Source organism: Rhinopithecus bieti, unplaced genomic scaffold (assembly GCF_001698545.2).
Source record: "Rhinopithecus bieti isolate Rb0 unplaced genomic scaffold, ASM169854v2 scaffold_46101, whole genome shotgun sequence".
In the NCBI taxonomy this organism is placed as follows: Eukaryota; Metazoa; Chordata; class Mammalia; order Primates; family Cercopithecidae; genus Rhinopithecus; species Rhinopithecus bieti.
Genome location: NW_016819049.1, coordinates 2240121 through 2262540, shown reverse-complemented (window position 1 = coordinate 2262540; position 22420 = coordinate 2240121). Strand labels below are relative to the sequence as shown.

The 22420-nt window shown below is 51.6% G+C and overlaps 2 protein-coding genes across 2 annotated transcripts in view; one reads left to right on the top strand and one right to left on the bottom strand.

The window, feature by feature from the left end:
- Positions 1–19816, top strand: part of EXT2 (exostosin glycosyltransferase 2) — a 203059-nt gene extending 183243 nt beyond the window's left edge. The window contains exon 14 of the mRNA XM_017858114.1: positions 19317–19816. Coding sequence (XP_017713603.1) covers positions 19317–19455 — 139 coding nt within the window. The 3' untranslated portion in view covers positions 19456–19816. The remainder of the gene's footprint in view (positions 1–19316) is intronic.
- The window catches only part of ALX4 (ALX homeobox 4), a 53372-nt gene that overhangs the window by 7511 nt on the left and 23441 nt on the right, over positions 1–22420 (bottom strand). The window contains exons 2-3 of the mRNA XM_017858120.1: positions 10510–10820; positions 1061–1189 (exon numbers count right to left, since the gene is read on the bottom strand). Of these exons, the coding sequence (XP_017713609.1) occupies positions 1061–1189; positions 10510–10820 (440 nt within the window). The remainder of the gene's footprint in view (positions 1–1060; positions 1190–10509; positions 10821–22420) is intronic.

Sequence of the window (22420 nt, the reverse complement as noted above, 5' to 3'; positions counted from 1 at the left end):
CCTCCAGGCCTGTGCCCTGCCCCCCTGCCCCCCTGCCCCCCTGCCCTATGAATCCCGGGTTGTGGGAGAGCGAATGGAGGGCTGGTCTGGGTGGAGAGCCCAGAGACCATTTGCTAGCACAGAACCTGCTCAGGGAGAAGTAAAGGAGGCAGGGGTGCCCGTGCTACTGGCTGGCTGCTGGGCAGGGCCAGGCTTGGAGCTGAGGCGGAGGTCATGCCAGAATGAGGCCTGAGCAGGGAGGGAGCAGCCACTTCTGCTGGGCAGGCTGAGGGTGGTCAGGAGTGTACTTGAACTTGGCCAAAAACACATCTCTCCAGGCCTCCCAGGTACCTGATGTGACTCAACACTTCTTGTTCCTTGCATCTCACACTGGAACAGGGGGCTGGCTGACAGACACCCAGGGAAAATGCTCTGGGAGGAGGGGAGGACATGGCCCCAGAAGCTGAGTGCAGGCACACAAGCTTTTTGAAACTGTACAATTCACAAAATACTTTTGCACGATTGAATTTAGACCTTACAACTGCCTGACAACAGAGCTGAGCAGATGCTTTTACCATGTCCAAGGTACAGGTGAAGAAACTGAGGCTCAGAGACTTGAGACTTGCCTGAAGTGAGAAAGACCTGGAGCTGGAGAGACAGCCTAAGTCCCCAGACTCGGAATCCCAAGCTCATTCCAACTTGGCCACGAGTCCTGGAGAGTTCAGAGCTCGCTTTTGGAAGAGACCCTCCGAGCAGTATCTGAGGGCCTGGTGGCCTTCTGCCTGCCTTGGTTCCAAAGCCCACAGCAGAAGTGGCCAAAGCTAGTGGAGGAAAGAGCCATTCTCACTGCTCTAACCTTCCCTTCCCTAAAGTTCAGCCAAGCCTGGTTCAATGATTAGTTGGATAGAGTAACCCTGGGCCTCCCACATTCTGGCTATAAACAGGCACACCCCTGGAATGAGACGGAAGGGCAGCCTGGAGCCATAAGTCATCTCGGGGGACCTGGGCTCTCCTCCAAGGGGCTCATTCTCAGAGCACCAGGGGCTGGGGATCGGTGGCAGCAGCTCAGGGCGGGACTTACCTGGGCGTAGTTCTCAGCTCGGGTGAGGAGGGGCAGCTCATACGCAGTGGAGAAGTGGGTTCGAACCTGCTGCATCTGCCCAAAACGCTCCCGCTTCCTCCACTTGGCCCTTCGGTTCTGGAACCAGACCTATAAGATGAAGAAGCTGATGTCACCAGGGTGAGATGCCAGCCTGGAGGCCTCACTTTCAGGCAGTGCAAACTGTTCCCTTGAGCCCCCCACCAGTTGCAGTGTGTTTGGGAAGCGGTGGGGCCACACATAAATATCAACCTTGGTCTTTGTCCTCAAGAGCTGACGATCTAGAATCATCCACTCTGAGCTGGGAAGGTATCTTACCCCCACTAGCCATGGGTGTGATCCTGAGCCAGAACTTTATTTTTCTAAGCTTCAGAATCTAGAGCAGCCAAGTGTCACCACCTATGAAATAAGTCACTGGTCATCTTAGCAGTCATCTAACCCACTGTGGGTCACAAACTCCTGTGGAGAAGCTGATAAAAGCTACAAACGCTCCTCCAGATACGTTCTCCTAGACAGTCACACACAGTTTTGCCACAGTTTTCCAAAAGGTTCATGGCTGTCTAAGGCCTATTTGTCCAGATTCAGAATGCCTTCCTCCCTGCATCCTGTCTGCAGCCTTCTTGTTGGAAACAGTCTCCCAGCTCAAAACTCCCGTGTTAAAGGGAATGAGACCCTGTGGGAGAACAGGGGCTCTGCTGGGCAACAGAGGCAGTCAGGGAAGACTTCCTGGAGGAGGGACAGGAGCTGGGCCTTGAATGGTTGACTGAAAGGAGGAAAGCCAAGGCCTGGGTTTAGAAACAGCGAGGCATGCTCCAAAAGCCTAAAGAGGTCAATTTGAAGGAAGTAATGGGAGAGAAAGAGACAGTGGCAGATCGCAGGGGGCCTTGAATGCCAAGTAAAGTGGTTTGCCCTCAGTGTTGTCCGTAGAAGCAGTCGCTACAGCATCTTGTGTAGAAGAGTGGCCTGATGCTGAGAGGAAGCGGAGGCCCACCTGTCACTGAGCACGGGTGGACGGGATGTTGGCCTGATTGGGAGGGGAGGGGAGGTCTCTGAGTCAGCTGTGAGCACTGGGGTCTTTGGTGATGGGGAGTGTTGGGTCCTTTTCCTTTGCACAAGCGTTTCTGGAAGGCTGAGAACTGTCCCAAGGCTCAGGAGCGAGAGCTGCCCTACCCCTGGCCCATGACTTAGGATCTGGAGAAGGGGCGATGGGGACGGGGTGGGTGAGAGAGGGAGAATGAGGAGGGATCAGTTTCCAGGCCGGGAATGGCTTTAGGCTGATTCAGAAATGGACCATGGTGCTCCTCAGAGGGAGGCTTCTGCCATCTTGATGTGCACCTGCCTGCTGGCTTTGCAGACTCAGATGCAAGTGGGCACACCTCAGACAGCACGCTGCAGACCAGGAGAACAGAGCCATTACAACAGCCTCAGCTGTAGAGCCATAAGGAGCCTTGCCAGGCCCTTCCAGGCCCAGGCATCAAGAAAGCCAACTTTCCTGAGGTCCAGTCCCTGCTCTCCAGGTGGAAACACTCCTCCATCCATCACGATCAATGCAGCTGCTGAGCTAAATATAGGTGTCAGCTCTCAAAATTCCTCTGCCTCAGAGCCTTTGAGCTTCCTAGGAACCACTGCAAGGAGGGGAGAAGGAGGCGTGGACATGCTTCCCCACAGATGCTGCCTGGCCTCTTCGGGCATCCAGTGTAGCTGGCCAACAGACAGGCTCATAGAAGCACTGGCATTGCCAACGGCCTCAGTTTCTGCGTGGCGAATGGTGCCTCATAGTCGCAGCTGGGGAGATAGATGGGAAATGCAGTCCAAAAATGTTTAGAGTACTTCCCATTTGTTTCTTTACAGCTCCTGATCTTTCTCACTGTCTTTTGCTAGAGGAAAGAGAAGTCAAAGAAGATGGGAATGTATCTCATGTTACTGTGAGGAGGGTGGGGGTGAGCAGGGGTGCAGGGGTGCGCATTAGTATGTTTCTCCACTCCTATACCAACTCACTTTCCCCTTCCTAATCCTAAGCATGTGTGTGTGTGCACGAGTGTACCCACTAGTGTGGCTGCACGCACATACGTGTGTGTGCACACATTGGGGGAGGAGAAGTCTCTTCCCTAGAAACGGACCCTCTCCCAAGCTTGGGGTCTCAGCCCCTGCCCTGGCCTCCCAGGGCCCCTTTTCCTCCAGGGATTCCTAGGGTCCAGGCCCTGGCCGCCCACTGGGAGCCAAGGGCAGATGGGGTCTCCTCTCTGTGGTGCTGAAATGGGATCCCTCTTTATCAGTGGCCTGGGATGGGAGACTGGGGCCAGGATGAGAGAATGAATCAGAGGAGCTTGTTTTCATTTCATGTTTAATTTCCTGCAGGCTTAGCTCCGTCTTTCCGCTCCTTCCTCAGCCTCCCAGGGTTTTCTGTAGGGGAAGCTGGGGGGAGGGGAGAAGCCACTGGAGGCGCGCAGAGAGATGGCTTCTCTTTTGCTTTTTGTCACGGTGACTGTCGGGGTTCCCCTTGTGTCTCTGTGGGTTCCAGGTCCCCATGGTGGGACTGTGGACGTGGAAGATGTCCCTGCAGGCTCTGGAACAGAGGATCCAGGGATGGGCGGGGAGGGACCCCGAAGAGGAAAGGAGGTGGCCAGCGCCTGGCAAAGGGGTCTAGAGTGGAGGGAGGAGCCGTGTGGGGGAGTGGAATGTGGGGTGCGGGCTCGCTGGAGCTGAGTGTGAAGGAGGAGGAGATGCGGGTTATCTGGGGAAGCCAGATGACCAGGCGGGGGAGAGGCCGGCAGAGCTAGCACCGTCTTTGGAACAGGAGTGGAAGAAGGTCAGGCTGAGGGATTTATTTGAGGGCTGAAGATGGAAATGGTGAGAGGCGGGTGAGTGGCCGCTGGGAGCAGGGCTGCCCACCTCCTCCCTCCTTCTCCTGTTCCTTTGTCCTGGGGCCTTACCCTGTGCACCCAGCTCTGGCTCTTCTGCCCAGATCCAGACATGAGCTAGGTGAGCCTGGCCGGTCCTCAATATCCTCACCAGTAAATTGGAGGCAGCAATGGTATCCCCACGACCCCTTCTATGCGCACATCTGCAGGTCCTGAGGCTTGGAGTGTCCTTCCATTTCTGACCCCTGGTGCCCTAGGGGCTCCGAGAGCTCCCTTCCAGCTGCCACACCAACCCCCCGGCCTGCTCCTGTGCCTCCAAGCTCTGCACCGCAGGCCTGTCTCCACTGTGCAGCCCCAGGAGGACAGCCAACCATGAGGTCCCCACTGTTCTCCCAGTCTGAATGTCACACCTCAGGACCACCCTGGCCTGGGCCTACTCAGCATAGGCCTCTCCCGAGGACCGGTCTGTGCAAGGAACCAACTGTCTTGGCGGAGGCCTCGCTAACCGCAGCCCATCTGGGGCCAGGGCGGGGTGGCCCAGGGCGGGGAGGCCTCTGTCTTATTGTCTTCAGACACCAGCTGCAGAGATTGGAATCCCAGACAGCAGAGAGAGGCCCCTGCAGCCCCCTGGAGCAGGGCCAAACCCCAGGCTTCTTCCCAGGAAAAGTCCATCTTGGGGCCCCCAATGCCCCGTCCCTGTCCCTACCACCACTCTACTCCAGGCACCTGGCTTGCCACCAGCTGAGTATGGGCCCTGAACAAACACAGCAGAGGCAGGAAGGGGGTTCCATCACCACCCCCTTACCCCCCCGCCAGGGCACTGCCAGGCTTAGGGCTCAACCCTTCAAGTCTGACGCACATGAAGATCCCACCCACCCTGCTGCCTTTATACAAAGAAAAGCCTCTGAACAATCTGGCATGTGTCCTTGTACAGCAAACTAAAGTCAAAGAAGCACTAGGCTGGGACTCAGGAGTCCTGGATTCCAGTCACAGCGCCGCTACTGAGTGGCTGCTGTTAAGTTCAGGTTATGACTTCCCACCTATGGGCATCTTCTTCCTTGTCTATCAGGTGGGAAGATGGGGTGATCATTTCCAGCACTACTGTTCTATAATTCTATGGTCCTCCTATGAGATGATAAGATATGCAGCACATCAGAGTTTCCCTTTCTGCCTTGGCTGCCAGGAAGCTCCAAGTTGAAGTTTGTGCTCAAAGGCAGGCAACCATGAACCTTAGCCTAAATTTTTTTTAACCACATTACCTCTGCATTTCATGCCGTTGTTCTTGTTTTAGATTGAACAAATCAATCTTTAATTGTAAGCTACCTCAACTCCATCTTGGAATTAGGTATAAGTGTGTGTGCGCACGTGCATGTGTGTGTGCATGTGTGTCTGCAGAGAACACTGTTTTAGTTGTATGATGGTAACTGAAAATGCTCTGTGTGCCATTGTTTTCATGTTTTGTATTCAAAGTGTCATTCTTCTTTCAGTACTTAGTGAATTCTACTCCCGGGCACTCCCGTATGTTTATTAGGAAGCACACATGCAACCCACATATGCAAACACAAATATACACACATACTGCATAGAAAATGAACTGGTTTATCCCACACCAACACAGCACCTACCAGGCTGTCCCATAACCAGCCATGCCCCTTTCTCTACCTACACCAGTGGGTCCTCCCCAGTCCATTTGCTGGACATCAGGCTAGATGCTAGGATTCCTGTCAAAACTCTGGCTTGTAAGGTCATGTGAGTGGCTGGTTGTCCAAATTCAAATGAGATCTGGGTGTGTGAGGGCTTCCGGATTCACAGGAAACCCCAGCTGCCCTGTCGTCCTTCCTCGAACATTCATTAGGCACTGGAGGGGATAAAATGGCAGCCTTGCCGGGTGCAGTGGCTCATGCCTGTAATCCCAGCACTTTGGGAGGCTGAGTTGAGCCTGAGGTCAGGAGTTCAAGACCAGCCTGGACAACATGGCAAAACCCCATCTCTACTAAACATACAAAATTAGCCGGGTGTGGTATGTGCACCTGTAATCCTGGCTACTCGGGAGGCTGAGGCAGGATGATCGCTTGAACCCGGGAGGCAGAGGTTGCAGTGAGCCAAGATCACACCACTGCATTCCAGCCTGGGTGACAGAAAAGACTCTGTCCAAAAAAAGGCAACCTGGGCCGGGCCATGGTGGCTCATGCCTATAATCCCAGCACACTTTGGAAGACCAAAGCGGGTGGATCACTTGAGGTCATGAGTTCAAGACCAGCTTGGCCAATATGGCGAAACCTCCGTCTCTATCAAAAAATACAAAAAATTAACTGGGTGTGGTGGCATATGCCTGTAGTCACAGCTACTTGGGAGGCTGAGGCATGAGAATCACTGGAACCCAGGAGGTGGAGGCTGTGGTGAGCCAAGATCACACCACTGCACTCCAACCTGTGTGACACAGTGAGACCCTGTCTCAAAANCTGCCTTTATACAAAGAAAAGCCTCTGAACAATCTGGCATGTGTCCTTGTACAGCAAACTAAAGTCAAAGAAGCACTAGGCTGGGACTCAGGAGTCCTGGATTCCAGTCACAGCGCCGCTACTGAGTGGCTGCTGTTAAGTTCAGGTTATGACTTCCCACCTATGGGCATCTTCTTCCTTGTCTATCAGGTGGGAAGATGGGGTGATCATTTCCAGCACTACTGTTCTATAATTCTATGGTCCTCCTATGAGATGATAAGATATGCAGCACATCAGAGTTTCCCTTTCTGCCTTGGCTGCCAGGAAGCTCCAAGTTGAAGTTTGTGCTCAAAGGCAGGCAACCATGAACCTTAGCCTAAATTTTTTTTAACCACATTACCTCTGCATTTCATGCCGTTGTTCTTGTTTTTAGATTGAACAAATCAATCTTTAATTGTAAGCTACCTCAACTCCATCTTGGAATTAGGTATAAGTGTGTGTGCGCACGTGCATGTGTGTGTGCATGTGTGTCTGCAGAGAACACTGTTTTAGTTGTATGATGGTAACTGAAAAATGCTCTGTGTGCCATTGTTTTCATGTTTTGTATTCAAAGTGTCATTCTTCTTTCAGTACTTAGTGAATTCTACTCCCGGGCACTCCCGTATGTTTATTAGGAAGCACACATGCAACCCACATATGCAAACACAAATATACACACATACTGCATAGAAAATGAACTGGTTTATCCCACACCAACACAGCACCTACCAGGCTGTCCCATAACCAGCCATGCCCCTTTCTCTACCTACACCAGTGGGTCCTCCCCAGTCCATTTGCTGGACATCAGGCTAGATGCTAGGATTCCTGTCAAAACTCTGGCTTGTAAGGTCATGTGAGTGGCTGGTTGTCCAAATTCAAATGAGATCTGGGTGTGTGAGGGCTTCCGGATTCACAGGAAACCCCAGCTGCCCTGTCGTCCTTCCTCGAACATTCATTAGGCACTGGAGGGGGATAAAATGGCAGCCTTGCCGGGTGCAGTGGCTCATGCCTGTAATCCCAGCACTTTGGGAGGCTGAGTTGAGCCTGAGGTCAGGAGTTCAAGACCAGCCTGGACAACATGGCAAAACCCCATCTCTACTAAACATACAAAAATTAGCCGGGTGTGGTATGTGCACCTGTAATCCTGGCTACTCGGGAGGCTGAGGCAGGATGATCGCTTGAACCCGGGAGGCAGAGGTTGCAGTGAGCCAAGATCACACCACTGCATTCCAGCCTGGGTGACAGAAAAAGACTCTGTCCAAAAAAAGGCAACCTGGGCCGGGCCATGGTGGCTCATGCCTATAATCCCAGCACACTTTGGAAGACCAAAGCGGGTGGATCACTTGAGGTCATGAGTTCAAGACCAGCTTGGCCAATATGGCGAAACCTCCGTCTCTATCAAAAAATACAAAAAATTAACTGGGTGTGGTGGCATATGCCTGTAGTCACAGCTACTTGGGAGGCTGAGGCATGAGAATCACTGGAACCCAGGAGGTGGAGGCTGTGGTGAGCCAAGATCACACCACTGCACTCCAACCTGTGTGACAATGAGGGACCCTTTTTTAAAAAAAAAAAAAAAAAAAAAAAATAGCAACCTGCCCTCAGGGAACTTATAGCAACTCAACCATGCAACTCTTCAGCATCACTTCTGGTAGCTGCAGTTTCTGAACAGCTACATATTTACTGACAACCACTAGTCGTTTTCCACATTAGCCATTTTGGAAAAAAAGTTTGTAGACTCGATTAGAGATGCCTCTGCCTTCTTAAACAGAACATGGTTGTAACGGATGAACCTTTTACTGACACCTTAGAACAAGGCTGCTGAAGATGCTTTCGTGAATTAATGCAAGAGTCCCTGGGGCCTGCTGAGGATGGCAGGGTTGGGGCATCTCTCTCCTTACATGGAAGGGCCCAGCCCACTGAGCTGTATGACACTTTGCTGATTAAAAGAAAAAAAGATTGCTCTTTGTTCTAAAGCTGTTAATTTTCTGGCCCACTGGAGAGGGAAAACTGCTATATGGCAACACTATTTGCTATTTCCAACATGCTTTGGGTTGGAAAAGCAGACTGATTATGACATTTATTTTGTGTTAAATTGAAACTTAAACTTGAGTGTGTGAATTTTGTCACCTGTATTTTGGCTACTCATGGGTCTTTTTTTTCTGATCCTTTCTTTGCTGTGAATTCATGCTGGTGGGGGAGACACAGCTCTCTGGACAGGGGTTGACTGATCCATGGATACTTATTTTTTAGCCTTGATGCTCTGCATTTGGCTTTCTCTAATTGGTGGGAATACAGTGATGAACAATCAGTGCTTGATCTCAAGGAAATCACAGTTTAGTGGAAGGGGCCAAACAAGTAAAATGACTTAAGCCAGTCAAAAATCCTAGAAAGAAGACAAAATAGGAGTTGGGCACAGTGTCTCATACCTATAATCCCAGCACTATGGGAGGCTGAGGTGAGGGATTACTTGAGGCCAGGAGTTTGAGACCAACGTGGGCAACCTAGCAAGACCCCATCTCTACAAAAAATAAAAAAAACTTATCCCAGGCATGGTGGTGTATGCCTGTGGTCCCAGCTACTCAGGAAGCTGAGGCGGGAGGATCCCTTGAGCCCATGAAGTTAAGGCTACAGTGAGCCATGATCACACCACTGCACTCCATGCTGGGTGACAGAGAGAGACCCAGTCTCTTTAAAAAAATGAACTAAAATACCCAGAAGATACAATGGGCCCAGGCATGGTGACTTATGCCTGTAATTCTAGTACTTTGGGAGGCTGAGGTGGGAGGATCACTTTAGCCCAGGAGTTTGAGGCTGCAGTGAGCTATAATCATCTTATTGCACTCCAGCCTGGGTGACAGAATGAGACCCTGTCTCTAAAAGAAAACAAACAAACAAAAAATTTTAAAAAGTTTTAAGAAGATAAAAAAGGGCAGTGTAGCAAAAAGTGAGCTGGGTTGGTTGTGTTATGTTGGGTTGGGTTGAGTGTGTCAGGCTCCATTGTGTTGTGTTGTGTTAGGTTGAGTTCCATTGGAATGTGTTATATTGGGTTGTGTTGGAATGGGTTGTGTTAGGTTTAGTATGTTGAGTTCCATTGTGTTGTGTTGGGTTGAGTTGAGTTCTATTGGGTTGTGTTGGGTTGGGCTGGGTTGACTTCTATTGGGTTGCACTGAGTTGGGTTGAGTGTGTCAGGTTCCATTGTGTTAGGTTGAGTTCCACTGGAGTGTGTTCTATTGGGCTGTGTTGTGTTGGAATGGGTTGAGTTGGGTTGAGTGTGTTGAGTTCCATTGTGTTGTGCTGGGTTGAATTGAGTTCTATTGGGTTGTGTTGTGCTGGGTTGAGTTGAGTTCTATTGGGTTGTGTTGTGCTGGGTTGTGTTGTGTTGGATTGCACTGAGTTGGGTTGAGTGTGTTGAGTTCCATTGTGTTGTGTTAAGTTGAGTTCTATTGGGTTGTGTTCCGTTGGGTTGCAGTGAGTTGGGTTGAGTGTGTTGGGTTCCACTGTATTGTACTGGGTGGGTGTTTTGGTTGTTGACTGGGAGTAGGGGGGCTACTGCTTTAGCCATCATGGTCAGGAAGACTTGTCAGAGGAGGTATGAGTTGGGACCTGAAAAATGGAGGGGGAGGCAGCCATCTAGGCAGAAGGAAGAGCTAAACTGTTCTCTCTGTTTCTGCCCATTGCGATGCTGTAGACATTATCTTCATGTTTGATGTTTGTCCTGTTTCCTGTCTAAGATATAGGCCTTCCAGAGCAGGGACCGGTAACCCTTCTCTGTGAAAAAGCCAGGACTTTCACACAGTGTAAAGCCCAGAAACAGCCAGCAGCAGCCTTCCTGCCCCTCTTCTGGGAGCCCTCCTTCCTTTGCCCCCTCCCACAGTACAGAAGCCCAATATTAAAGAGGATAAAAGCAGAGTTGCTCTAGTTGGGGCATGAGGGGCAGGCTAGGAGCCCCTATTCTCAGGCTGACAATGAACTGAGGTAAGGAAAGCCATGGTGTGGTTGGTGGGTAGTCAGGAGACCCCAGCTGCAGCCAAGAGCCCAGGGGCAGGCTCTGCTTTACCAGCCTCACTCCCAGGTGGCCCTCACTGACCTGCACGCGGGCCTCAGTGAGGTCTGTCCTCATGGCCAGCTGTTCTCGTGCATACACGTCTGGGTAGTGGGTCTTCTGGAAGACCTTCTCCAGCTCCTCCAGCTGGTAGCTGGTGAAGGTGGTCCGGTTCCGCCGCTTCTTGCCCTTGTTGCTCTCCGAGTCGGCCTTCTCCAGTGGGCTGGGGAGGTCTGAGCTGGCCCGATCCTGGGGCCCCTTCACCCCAGCCTCCTTGACACTCAGGTAGCTGCTGTCCATCCCCACAGTGTCAGAGTCAGGGGGTAACTCTGCTTCACCCAGGGAGCTTTCTTTAGCTGAGGGAGGAGGAAACAAAGTCAGAAACCAATGGTTGAACAAAGCAAGAGAAGGGGGACGTCGGTGGGGGGACACTTGGGTACCACCTCCTGCCTTTTTCCTCTTAAAGCTCATTGGATGCAAGGTCAGGAGACTTGGCTTCTAATTCTGGCTTGCCATTAACATGCTGTGTGACCTTGGGCAAATCTCTTCCCCTCTCTGAGCCTCTTTGCCATCATCTTAGACTAGGTTCCTTCCAGTACCAATGTTATGTGAACCCAAGTCAGCCAATCTGACCTCTGCGACCTTTAGTCCCCACCTCACTGACCCTGAGCTCCTCTCTCTAGAGGGATTCCCTTCATCAGGACTTTTCTGGGTCCCAAGAATTCTGACCCCAGTGCCATGGCCTCCCTGGGTGGAAGGGAAACTCATTCAGCAGCCATGTCTGGCCCAGTGGGGTTTGGGGTGAGGAGGACCCAGCACTGAGGCAGACAGGAGTGCCCCTCCTTTCCTAGCCTAGTCCTACCAGGAGTTCAGCAGGAGCTGGAGACTCTGCCCCAAGAGTCCAGTGCTGAGGGGTCAACACCTCCTTGCCTGCCCCCCAACCCTGCATGCTGGTCTCACCTATTGTTCAAGAGAAGGGTCTTTCTTCCTTGGGGGTACGTGGGATCGAGGCATGGGCCACATCTCCTGTTACAAGCAGCGCCTGCACATTGCTTACGGAGGCTGCCCAGGCACCTTCATCCCCAGCACCCTGACCCTGGGCCTGGGTGGGTGTACATGAGCATGGCTCCCAGCCACTGCGTCTGGCAGATGGAACCTCCTGGCACATTCCTAGGAGCTCAGGACTGCAAGGACCAATCAACCCATACAGGTCAAGGAAGAAGAGGTGGAGACTGGGGTGGAAGAATGAGGCGGGAAACCACTTTACCACCACACAGCCTGGTGAGCTTCCTAGGCAGACACACTCACCTCCTGGCAGAGGGTTTAGGACAGCAGTCCCTATGTTTTTGGCACCAGGAACTGGTTTTGTGGAAGATAATTTTTTCCATGGATGGAGGGGGTGGTGGTGGGGAATGGCTTGGGGATGAAACTGTTTCACCTCAAATCACCAGGCATCAGATTCTTGTAAGGAGCATGCATCCTAGATCCCTCGCATGCATTGTTCACAGTAGGATTCACGCTCCTGTGAGAATCTATTGGCACCAGTGACCTGAAAGGAGCCAGAACTTGCAGTAATGCTTGCTCACTTGCCGCTCACCTCCTGTGTGCGGCCCGGTTACTAACAGGCCATGGACCGGTACTGGTCCACAGCCTGCAGGCTAAGGACCCTTGTTTAGGGCATGGACTCTTTAGCCTTGCTATGAATCCTATGGGGCTGTGACTTGACTCCTCAGTTCTGTGCTCAGGAGAGCTTACCTACCCTCTGTGTGCCTCAGTTTCCCCCTGTATAAAATGGGGATGAAGATGCTTATAGGATCTTCCTCATAGGGTATCTGTGGGAAATAAAGAGGCTAGAGTGCTAGCTCTGTAGTTTTGCCATTATTGATATTCACATTTCTAGTCCGGACTTGCAAACCCACAGACCCTGTGAACATTAGAGGACTCTGAACCCCGGAGAAGTCCTCCAAGCATGCAGGCCCTTGGGCGCAGGAGCATGTGCAGGGCGTGCACAGACGCCTAGGGAAGGGCAGCCAACTGGGTGTCTGCAGATGTGGGTGTGAGCTCCTCGAGAGCTGCATTCCTTGTCTGTAACTTGGGGAAAAGGAACTTCTTGAGTGAAAGAACGAACACACTTAATAAGACGTGTGGGGAGCATTTGACACGACCTTTCGCATGCACAAGTTTTGATCATCACAATAAGCACGTGTAGTAGATGTGAGCATCAACCACGCTGACCCTCGGTTTCTTCTTCTGGAAATAGGTCCAGGGGATGGGCATTAAGCATCAGAATGATGCCTGTGGTCCAGGTCTTCTGACTCCATCCAGATCCTGAGGGCTGAGGCTTCAGACTCAGTCTCATCCCTGGCTTTCTGTGCACACCGGGGACACTGAGAGGGACGTTTGGCCTGTGGCATTCTCACCTCCCTCTCCAAGGCACCAAGGAAAGGGCATAGAGGTGAGTGCCCAGAGCAGGCCTGAAAGCAGCTTCAGGAGGCTGCTCCTGAGGGCCCCTGGCAGTGCAGACGCCATGGGGGTGCACGACTGGCCCAGCGGCATCATGCATGACACCCATGTGAGCCCAGGCACACGCAGACAGCCACAGCTTCAGTGACAGTATTCTGCAAACTGCAGCTGGCAGCTGGGCCAAGAGCTTTCAGCAAAGATATTTATCTTCCTGGCAGACAAATACATTTTATGTTTTAGATTTTTTTTTTTTTCTTAAAGAAACCCCACCCAGCCTCACCAAAAATAACCATCCCTGTTTTGCAACGTCCTGGAAGCCAGATGAGGGGCTGAGGGAGGTGAGCACTGAGCCCTGAGCCCTGGTCCCCAGGCCCCATCTCACAGCCCCACAGACCCTTGCTGGGGATTGGGACCAGCCTGTACAGCAATGGGAGCTCCATGTTACAGGAACCTAGAGTTGGTACGGACCAGCCTGAACTCCTAGTTTTAACTGGGGAGAAACTGAGGCCAGAGAGAGAAGGGAACATGCCCTAATTCCGGACACAGCACAGCCTCTCAGCTCCTGGCCTGCCCTCTACTCCCTCCTCCAGGGTCTTAGGCCCTATTCTCAGGGAGAGAGGTAGGGGCAGAAGGAACCCAGGGGCCTCACATGACCAAGGCATTCTGCTCTGCCCATCTTGTGGGGAGCAAGACCAGCCCCTAAGGATGAGGGAGTGAGGATGAGGCCTGGGGGCAGCCTCTCAGCACTGAGCCAGCTCTCGGCCTCTCAGGGGAAGTGGCAGAAGGTCCAGTCTTCATGGTGACAAGTAAGGGTCCAGTTTCATCAACCTCCAGCTGCCCACTGAGACCATGTGAGAAGGCAGAGAGAGAGAGGTGGTACAGGGTGTGCAAAGACCACCAGCCCAAGAGTTGGAAGCCCTGGCCTCGGCCCCAGCTCTGCCCGGGACTTGAGATGACCCATTTCACCTCTGGAGTCTCACCTACAAATAGGGACAGCGGGGTGGCTGAGGGTCCTTCCTCCCTTGCTCACCAGCAGCTGGGACTGTCCCTGAGGACCTGGGGAGGGGAGGAGAGGGGGAGGGTGTGCCTGTGTCGGAGATGGAAGGAATTCAGGGAAGTGCTGCTCCTGGTTCCTCAAGGAAGAAGGAAGCAAGCCTTCTAACCTGCCTTGAGTCAGCTTGCTTTAAATTCTGAGGCTGGATTCCTCATTTAGACAACAAAGAAAAATTCCCCAAAGTTCTGCGGCTCCACTCAACTGGTCAGAATGACAAGCACGGCCCTTTCAGAGTCTCAGTCTTAAGACCCCAAGCTCAGGCCTCTATGTCCACTTCCCGTCACCCTGCAGCATCCCCACCCGGCGCTGGTTCCAGTCTAGGGTAGCAGGGAGCTCACTGCCCCCAGGACAGCTGGACCATTCGTCCTTAGACCCAGCCCATGTCTGTCTCCTGTAGGTCTGGCTCATTGGTTCCAGTTCTAACCTCCCAGCGCCCTTCCCCATGACAGCCCTGTCCCTGCGGACACTGGGAGGCTACTGCCACTCCTCTGAGTCTCCCTTCCTTCTGCAGTTCCCACTGCTGTTCCTCGGGCAGCCCTGAGTTTCTCCGGCCAGTGTGAGACAGAGGGCGGCAGGGAGTGGGGTCGGACCCTGGGCAAAGCCAGCAGATTGCTCTCCAGGGAGATGACCCCGGGCTAGCTGGAGAGTCAGGGTGGTGGCCGAAGGCCTGGGTGCTGGTCAGATCTGACTCCCTGCGAGATGCCCTCCTCAACAAGATGGATGCTGAAAACAGAGGTCCCACAGCTCAGGCTGATTGTTCCTGACCAAAGGAAACCACAGACCTTGGTCCCCCAAGTCCCCATCTCGGGCCCCTGCCTGGAATGTCCCTCCTTCCAACTGACCTCCAAGATCCAGTGAGGCACCAGCTCCTCCAGGAAGCCCTCCCAGATTGTGACTGTTTTCTGTCCTTCGCTCACCCTCTCCACTGAATGCCTGTGTTAGGTGACTCGTATCTCATCCAGTCCTGAATGTCCAGTTCCTCCTATAGAATGTCGGTTCCCCAAGGGCTGGGGCTTCCTGCCATTTGTCCCTTCTCAGCCTGAGGCTCAGCACAGGATAGGTCAGGTGGCGGAGATGCAGTAAGAGGTTGCTGAGGAATAAATGAATAATTTCTGACAAACAAACATCACTGAGCTCTCGCTCTGTCCAGGTATCTGTGTGCACCTTTGGTGAGCCGCTGTTCTACAAAGCGTGTGCAGAAAATGTCTGTCGAGTAAATGAACCAACCGCCTCATCCTCCTACCCACTGGGGAGAAAGTTGGGTGGGATACATTGAAAAGGGGCATGCAATGACAAATGCCACCATTCAAGGCTGACCGCATAAACAGCAGAGGTCACTGAGGGAGAGAGGGGAGAAGAAAGACCCAGAGAGACCTTGAGTGATGTCTCCACGCAGCGAGCAGGGGACAGAAGGAGAAGCAGAGACAGGCTTCATGGGGGCGGCTCCAGAAGTGAAACCAAGGTACAGACACCCAGTCCAGGATCTTCCAGGAACTGGCTCCACACCCACCCTGCAGCCCCACTGGGGTAGGAAGACCACCAGGGAGCTCTCAGTTTGCCTGGATGCTGGGCAAGCCTTCTTCAGAGCCTTGGGGCACCTTGTGCTGGCATGAGGCTGAGCAGCAACAGCACCCAGCCTGGGTCCAGGCCACCCGCCAGGGGTTGGACTTTTCACAGCCTCCCTGGAGCAGCTCCTTGTGGACCTGGAAAGGCTCTATGCTGACACCCCTCCCATGATGGGTTTTGTCCCAGGGCTGAGACTATGGGGTCCAAGACAATGTAGTCCCAATCTGTAGCTTCCCAGTCTTGATCTGGAAGTAGACCCCTGACTACTCAGAACCATCAATCAAGTAGTGAACCTACATCACCAAGAGCAATGCCTGCCCCACGGGGGGTGTTGTGCACGCAGTGTGGCCAGCATGGTATCCAATGCTCTTCAAACAATCCTAGGTCAGCATTATTGCCATAGACTGCTTTTGATGAAGCAGGAAGCATTCAGTTCAAGGTTATATTCTCAATCAGGAGCCACTGAGCCTTTCGACCTCTACTGGAACTCCCCCTGGGAGGACCCCCATACCTCTGGGAGCTGCCTATTCTAGCACTGGGAACCCCTGGCTGTTGGATTTCAGCTGGAGAAATGAATGAAGTGGAAAGCCTTGCTTCATTCCCTTAACCTCTACCCACCTGTCCTGGTTCAACCCAATGGCATCACTCTAATCTAGTTTCACCTTTTTAAAACAGCAAAACCCTTGAGAGATTTCCAAAGGTGACTGATTTTCTTTTTTTGTTTTCTTTTTTTTTTTTTGGCTGTGATTTAAAGAATGACCTTCTAGAGTCATTTTAGGGAGAGGGTACTGGCAGCATCTGTGTGCACAGATGTAAAGCCGGGGGCATGTAGCACAAGTCTGCAGTTGTGAGTGGATATGGGGAGCATATGTGTATTTGCTTGTAGATAGGTTTGCGGAGTGTGCATGTTTGTGTGGTCAAGTGCAGGCACACAAGTGGGATGTGTGTGCCCGTGGGCATGTGGGTGGTTGTGTGTGGGTGCAGATCCGCATGGGTGGGGGTGGACATGGGTGGTGTGGACCCGTGTGGAGCTGTGCACAGGCCCATGCATATGGCATACCGGGTTCTCAGTCATTTTATCCTCCATGGTTTTGATTACATCTATTTTTCCTCCAAACATCTGCTTTGTGGGGGACATGCCACTCACTCTGTTCTCGGGTGAGCTGGCCCTACACACCCTGTGGTGGAGTGCACACGACGATGTAATCTCCTTAAAAAAAACAGGCCAGCGTGAGGCCCTTTCATGCTATTGAAAGGGCACTGACTAAACCCACTGCTGTCCAAACAGTCCTGTGGGGGTGAGGGCGGAGGTCAAAGGTTAGCCATTGATCACGTCCCCACCCCACCTCATCTGCCACTGGGGTCTGTCCAGAGCTCAACTTGGATGTCCCTAATTTAGCTCCAGTCCCAATAAATAATGCCAAAGGGGTAGTAGAGACTGGGCTTAGATTTCAGCACACATGCACGGGGCACAGCTGTTTGCAGAGACAAACAGTGTCCCGGCCCTCAAGGGGCTGCCAGTCTTCAGCAGAGTGGGGTGGAAATGGCAGTCCTCAGGCTAGCCAGTGGCACAGGCCATCCTGCTCACCCACAGCCACCAACCCAAGCCCTGAAATGCTCTCAACATAAGGAAAGTCTGAGAAACTGAACCAGACTAGAGGAGGCCAAGGAGGCATAAGGACTAAGTGTCATCAATGTGTTCTGGGTGGGATGCTGGAACAGTAAAAGGACATTGGGGGAAGCCAGTGAAATCTGAATAAAGTGTGGAGTATAGTTAATAGTAATATTTAACAAAAAGTGGCAAAATATTCTAGCAGACACTTCACCCAAGATGATATACAAGGAGCAAATAAGCATGAAAGATGCTCAACCTCATTACCCGCTATGAAAATGCAAAAAAAGCACAATGAGATACCACTATGTGCCTATCACAGTGGGAATAAGAAGACCTGATGATGCCAAGTTACGGCGATGTGTGGAGCACCCGGAACTCCCATCCCTCACGGTGGAAACACTTGGGCGGTGTCTTATCTAGTTAAACTAACACTGACCTCATGACCCAGCAATCCCACTCCTAGGTATTTACCCTACAGAAATAATGACTTATTTTAAGAGGAGAGGAACCCAAACCCATAGGCAAATGTCTGCAGCAGCTCTATTCAGAATCACCCCAAAATGGAAACACCCCAGGTGTCTTTTGACAGGGGAATGAAAACGCAAGCTGTGGTCCATCCAGGCCACGGATCGACTCCACAGTGAAAAGAAAGAACTGTTGACAAACAATGACATGGATGAATCTCAAGGGTGGCCTTAGGGTCTGTAAATGAAGCCAGTCTCAAATTTACATAAAGGGCAACTTCACTCAGCTAGCACATGAATTCTGGGACAGGCAAAACTACGGGGACTCTAGGCAACAGATCGCTGGTTGCCAGGCATAGCAGGAGGGAGAAGGTTTGTCTACAAAGGGCTTGCACTGGTGTGATGGAACTATTCTGTATCATGACTGTGGCAGTGAATACATGAATCTATACATGAGCGTGTTAAAACTCATAAAAGTGTACGCCAAAAAATGTTTTACAGCTGGGTGCAGTGGCTTGCACCTGTAATCCTAGCACTTTGAGAGGCAGAGGCGGGTGGTGGATCACCTGAGGTCAGGAGTTTGAGACCAGCGTGGCCAACACGGTGAAACACTGTCTCTACGAAAAATACAAAAATTCACCGGGCATGGTGGCAGCCACCAATAATCTCAGCTACTTGGGAGGGTGAGGCAGGAGAATCGCTTGAACACGGGAGGCGCAGGTTGCACTGAGCTGAGATCGTGCCACTGCACTTTAGCATGGGCAACAAGAACGAAACTCCGTCTCAAAAAAAAATTATTCTAAATTAATAATGGTAAGAATTCACTAGAGAGAAAGTTCATCATGTCATTGTTTAATATGTAGGAAAACCGACAGTAATCAAAATATTCAACAACAGGGGATTGGTTAAATAAAGGATGATATTTCCATAAACGGAAGATCCTTCCCGATAGTCTTTATTCTGCAGGCTATTTCTTTTTTTTTTGAGACAGAGTCCCGCTTTGCCACCAAAGCTGGAGTGCAGTGGTTTGATCTCAGCTCCCTGCAACCTCACTTCCTAGGTTCAAGTGATTCTCAGGCCTCAGTCTCCTGAGTAGCTGGAACTACAGGCATGGGCCACCACACCCAGCTAATTTTTGTATTTTTAGTAGAGACGGGGTTTCCTCATGTTGCCCAGGCTGGTCTTGAACTCCTGGCCTCAAATGATCCACCCGTCTCGGCCTGCCAAAGTGCTGGGATTACAGGCATGGACCACTGCGCCAATATTACGTGTTTATTTGTTATTCTGTTTTCCCTTTGTTTATTGTCTCTCTCTCTCCCTCCCACGGAGCAGGGAATATATCTGAGCATGTGTGCTTTGTTTACCCTGCTATGTAACACCTAGTAGCGTAGCTGGCATGCAGTAGATACTCAGTAAACATCTGATGAACAAATGAATGAAATTGATGCTAAGAAAGTGTAGCGTTTTAACACACGCAAAGATGTTCAATTTATATCAAATAAATCTCATTTTGACCAAAAAGAGGAAGGGAGTAGAGTATTTGTCCTCAGAAAACACTACGAGTTTCCAGAAGTGGCAATATGGATCTATGGGTTAATTTTGTTTCTTTTTTTTCTTTATTTATTTTTTATTATTTTTTTGTCGGGGGCGGGGGGACTGGTCCAAATTAATTTTCTATTTGTTCTCCCAGGAACAGGTTGAAATGTTACCTGAAAGCAGTGATTAGAATCCTGGACGGTGCATGCTCTGAGAGCAGGCTGGGCTCTGTGCTGTGGGATTATGGGAAGCAAGAGACAAGCACCACTTGGAATGGGCTGGAGGAAGGTTAGGGAAGCTTCTGAGAAAGGCCCTTTTATCGCCGTGGGGATTGGCCACCGTCGTCACAAACTGGGCCCCTGCAACTCAGACCTCTGGACCATGATGGATCCCGGTGACGCTCAGGGTGACGTCCTGAGGGGTTTCTCCACCTTCAGGCTCACCACCCTCAAATACGACCAGAGAGTGTGTCTAAAACATACACAGCCGGTCATGTCATGACCCTCTCTGTAGCCTTTCACTGGCTCCCAGATCCCTCCTTAGAGTGGCCAGAAATAATACAGGAGACTCGGTTAAACTGGAATTTTAGATAAACTGTTAATACTTTAAACAATATAAGTATATCCCAAATATGGCACAAGAAATACTTATCCTACAAATTATTATTTCAAATGCAGATTTGACTGAGCAACCTGGTTTTGTTGTTTGCTTGCTTGCTTTTTGCTAAGTCTGCCAACCCTGTACATCAGGCTTATGTGGCATTCGGGGTCCCGAAGGCAGGACTGGTCCCCACCTGACTCATGGACTTACACCCCAGCCTTCCATCTAGCTTGAGTCTCATAGACCTACTTCCACTCTGCAGCGCACTGCACGAGTGACTTCAGGCTTCCGCACTCCTGCGGGCACCCTTCCTTCTACCTATCACGTCTCTCTGCCTCTCCTGTCTGTGGCTAACTACTACTTTCACCCGGATAGCTTTCTCTGTAACTTTTGTGACTTTTCTTTCCCCTTACAAATAGTAATCTATGTTCTGTATGGAAGATTTAAAAAAAATCAAGACAGACCAAAAGAAAATCACACATACACACACACACACACACACACACACACACACACACGAGCACATTACTTTGAAAACTTTTTTTTTTTTTTCAGATAGAGTCTCGCTTTTGTCTCACAGGTTGGAGTGCAGTGCTGCCATCTCGGCTCAGTGCAACCTCCACCTCCTGGGTTCAAGCTATTCTCCTGCCTCAGCCTCCCGAGTAGCTGGGATTACAGGCGCCAGCCACCACACCTGGCTAATTTTTGTACTTTTAGTAGAGACGGGGTTTTGCCATGTTGGTCAGGCTGGTCTTGAACTCCTGACCTCAGGTGATCTGCCTTAGTGAAAACAATGGCTGTTTTATTTAATCCATCCTCTTCTGTTGGGCTCACAGGTTTCTACTTGCTTGAAATCATAGCAGGTCTGTGATTTAAATCTCTCGATACACACATGGCGATTCCCTTAGAAGAAGCTCCAAGACCTAGAAATACAGGGTTCAATTTTCCACACATCTGAGGGGCTCTGGGAAACATGGCCAAGCTGTCTTCCAGACACACGTAATGTCCTCCGCTGCCGCAGTGTCCGCTCCCACTTCACAGCCAATAATGGTCATTAGAGTGTCATTTTGGTCATTTTAAAATTTTTGCCAGCACAATGGATGAAAGTGAGATCTTTCCTTTCCTTTTCTTTTTTTTTTTCTTTTTGTTTTTAAACTATGGAACCTTTTATTTTTTGTATTTCTTCTGCTGTGAATTCCCTCTCCTAGGCTTTCGAGGCTCAGCCAAGGGTCACCTTTCTTCCTCCCTGACCACCCTTGCCTCTTAAACACTGAATCCCTTGCTTTACAGCACCAGCTTATGGGCGTTCTCCCTCCCTAGACTGTGAGCTGATCAGAGTGGGCCTTCCGGATGTACTGCTGGGATCTGGAGCTGGGGCCTGGGCCTGGTGTGAGTAAGGGCTCAGGACACACCGCTGGAATTAATGCAAATGCCTGTGTGTGCCTGGGTTGGGGGAGGCTCCTCTGGGCTCCCTCTGCCTCTGGTATGGCTGGGGCAGCTCTGCAGGGTGGCCAGTGTGTCTGCAGGAAAGGGCCCCAGGCCCCACAGCTGGGCTCCAGACGCAGGAGGGCCTTGGTTCCCTACACACACTGCTTGTGTCCGGAGGCTGCTGCATGGAGTTGGAAGAAGGGACCTTGCAGGATGAGGGGGGTCGAGGAAACCAGCCACAGCTCAGGGCAGGAAGGACCAAAGGTGACCCTGGCAGCTCCCTGACCCTGGACAAACCTCTTGGCTTCTGTTTTCTCAGTTCAACAACATTGCATGAATTCCTGCCAGGGAGGGGTATGAGAAAATAGAGGGGCACAGCCCTGCGGGAAGCCAAGACTGAAGAGGAGTCCCCGGCCCTGGCTGCTTACCCAGAAGGCTAAGCATTCAGGTTCCAGGGCCCAACTCCCAGCAGGCCAAGATCAAGTCTGCAGTTGCGCATGCTGGCCACCAGGAGGCACTGCAGTTCCAATAAAGTCAATGGACGGAAGGTGGTGATCCTGGGGCCCCACTGCCTGATGAGGTTTCTAGAAGTTTGTTTGAAGACCCAGGTCCTAGCTGGGAGGATTTGCCACCCAAGAAGTAATTCAGCCCTACTATGCGTCTGCCACCGTCCCGGCACTACAAGGGACAAAGAGATGGATGGGGCCGGTCACTGGCCTTCCTTGCAGGGGTCTTCTCTCCCTAGTTCTGGGTATTTTCACACTCCTGCCCATTCCAGTCCCCTCCGAATTCCCACACGGTGGCCCCAGCATCCTCATTGGACAGATGGGCAAAGTGAGGCGCCGAGAGGAGGGACCCGCGAGTGTCACCAGCGACTGAGTGACAGATAGGCTGAGACCTGGGCTCTTTTCCATTCCCTAAGTGGCTTCCCTTTGGAGACCTATGGGGATTCCTTGGCCCTCCAGGGAGGATGGCACCCAGTGGGTGCTCGGGAAACTAACTTGCAAAAGCCTTTGCCTTGCAAAAGCTCCCCAGGACACCCCTGTAACTTGGCGCAGCGGCTCTCCATGTGGCTGGCAGATTTGTTACCAGCTTCCCTGTGGGTTCTTCCTGAGGCAGGCATCTGCCAAGGCAGGGTCTGCAGCCCCCTCCTCCACCGCTCCGCCCTCATACAGAAGCTCTCTCAGTTCTTCCCTCAATGGCAGGGGTTGTGGGGGGCCGGGGGGGGGG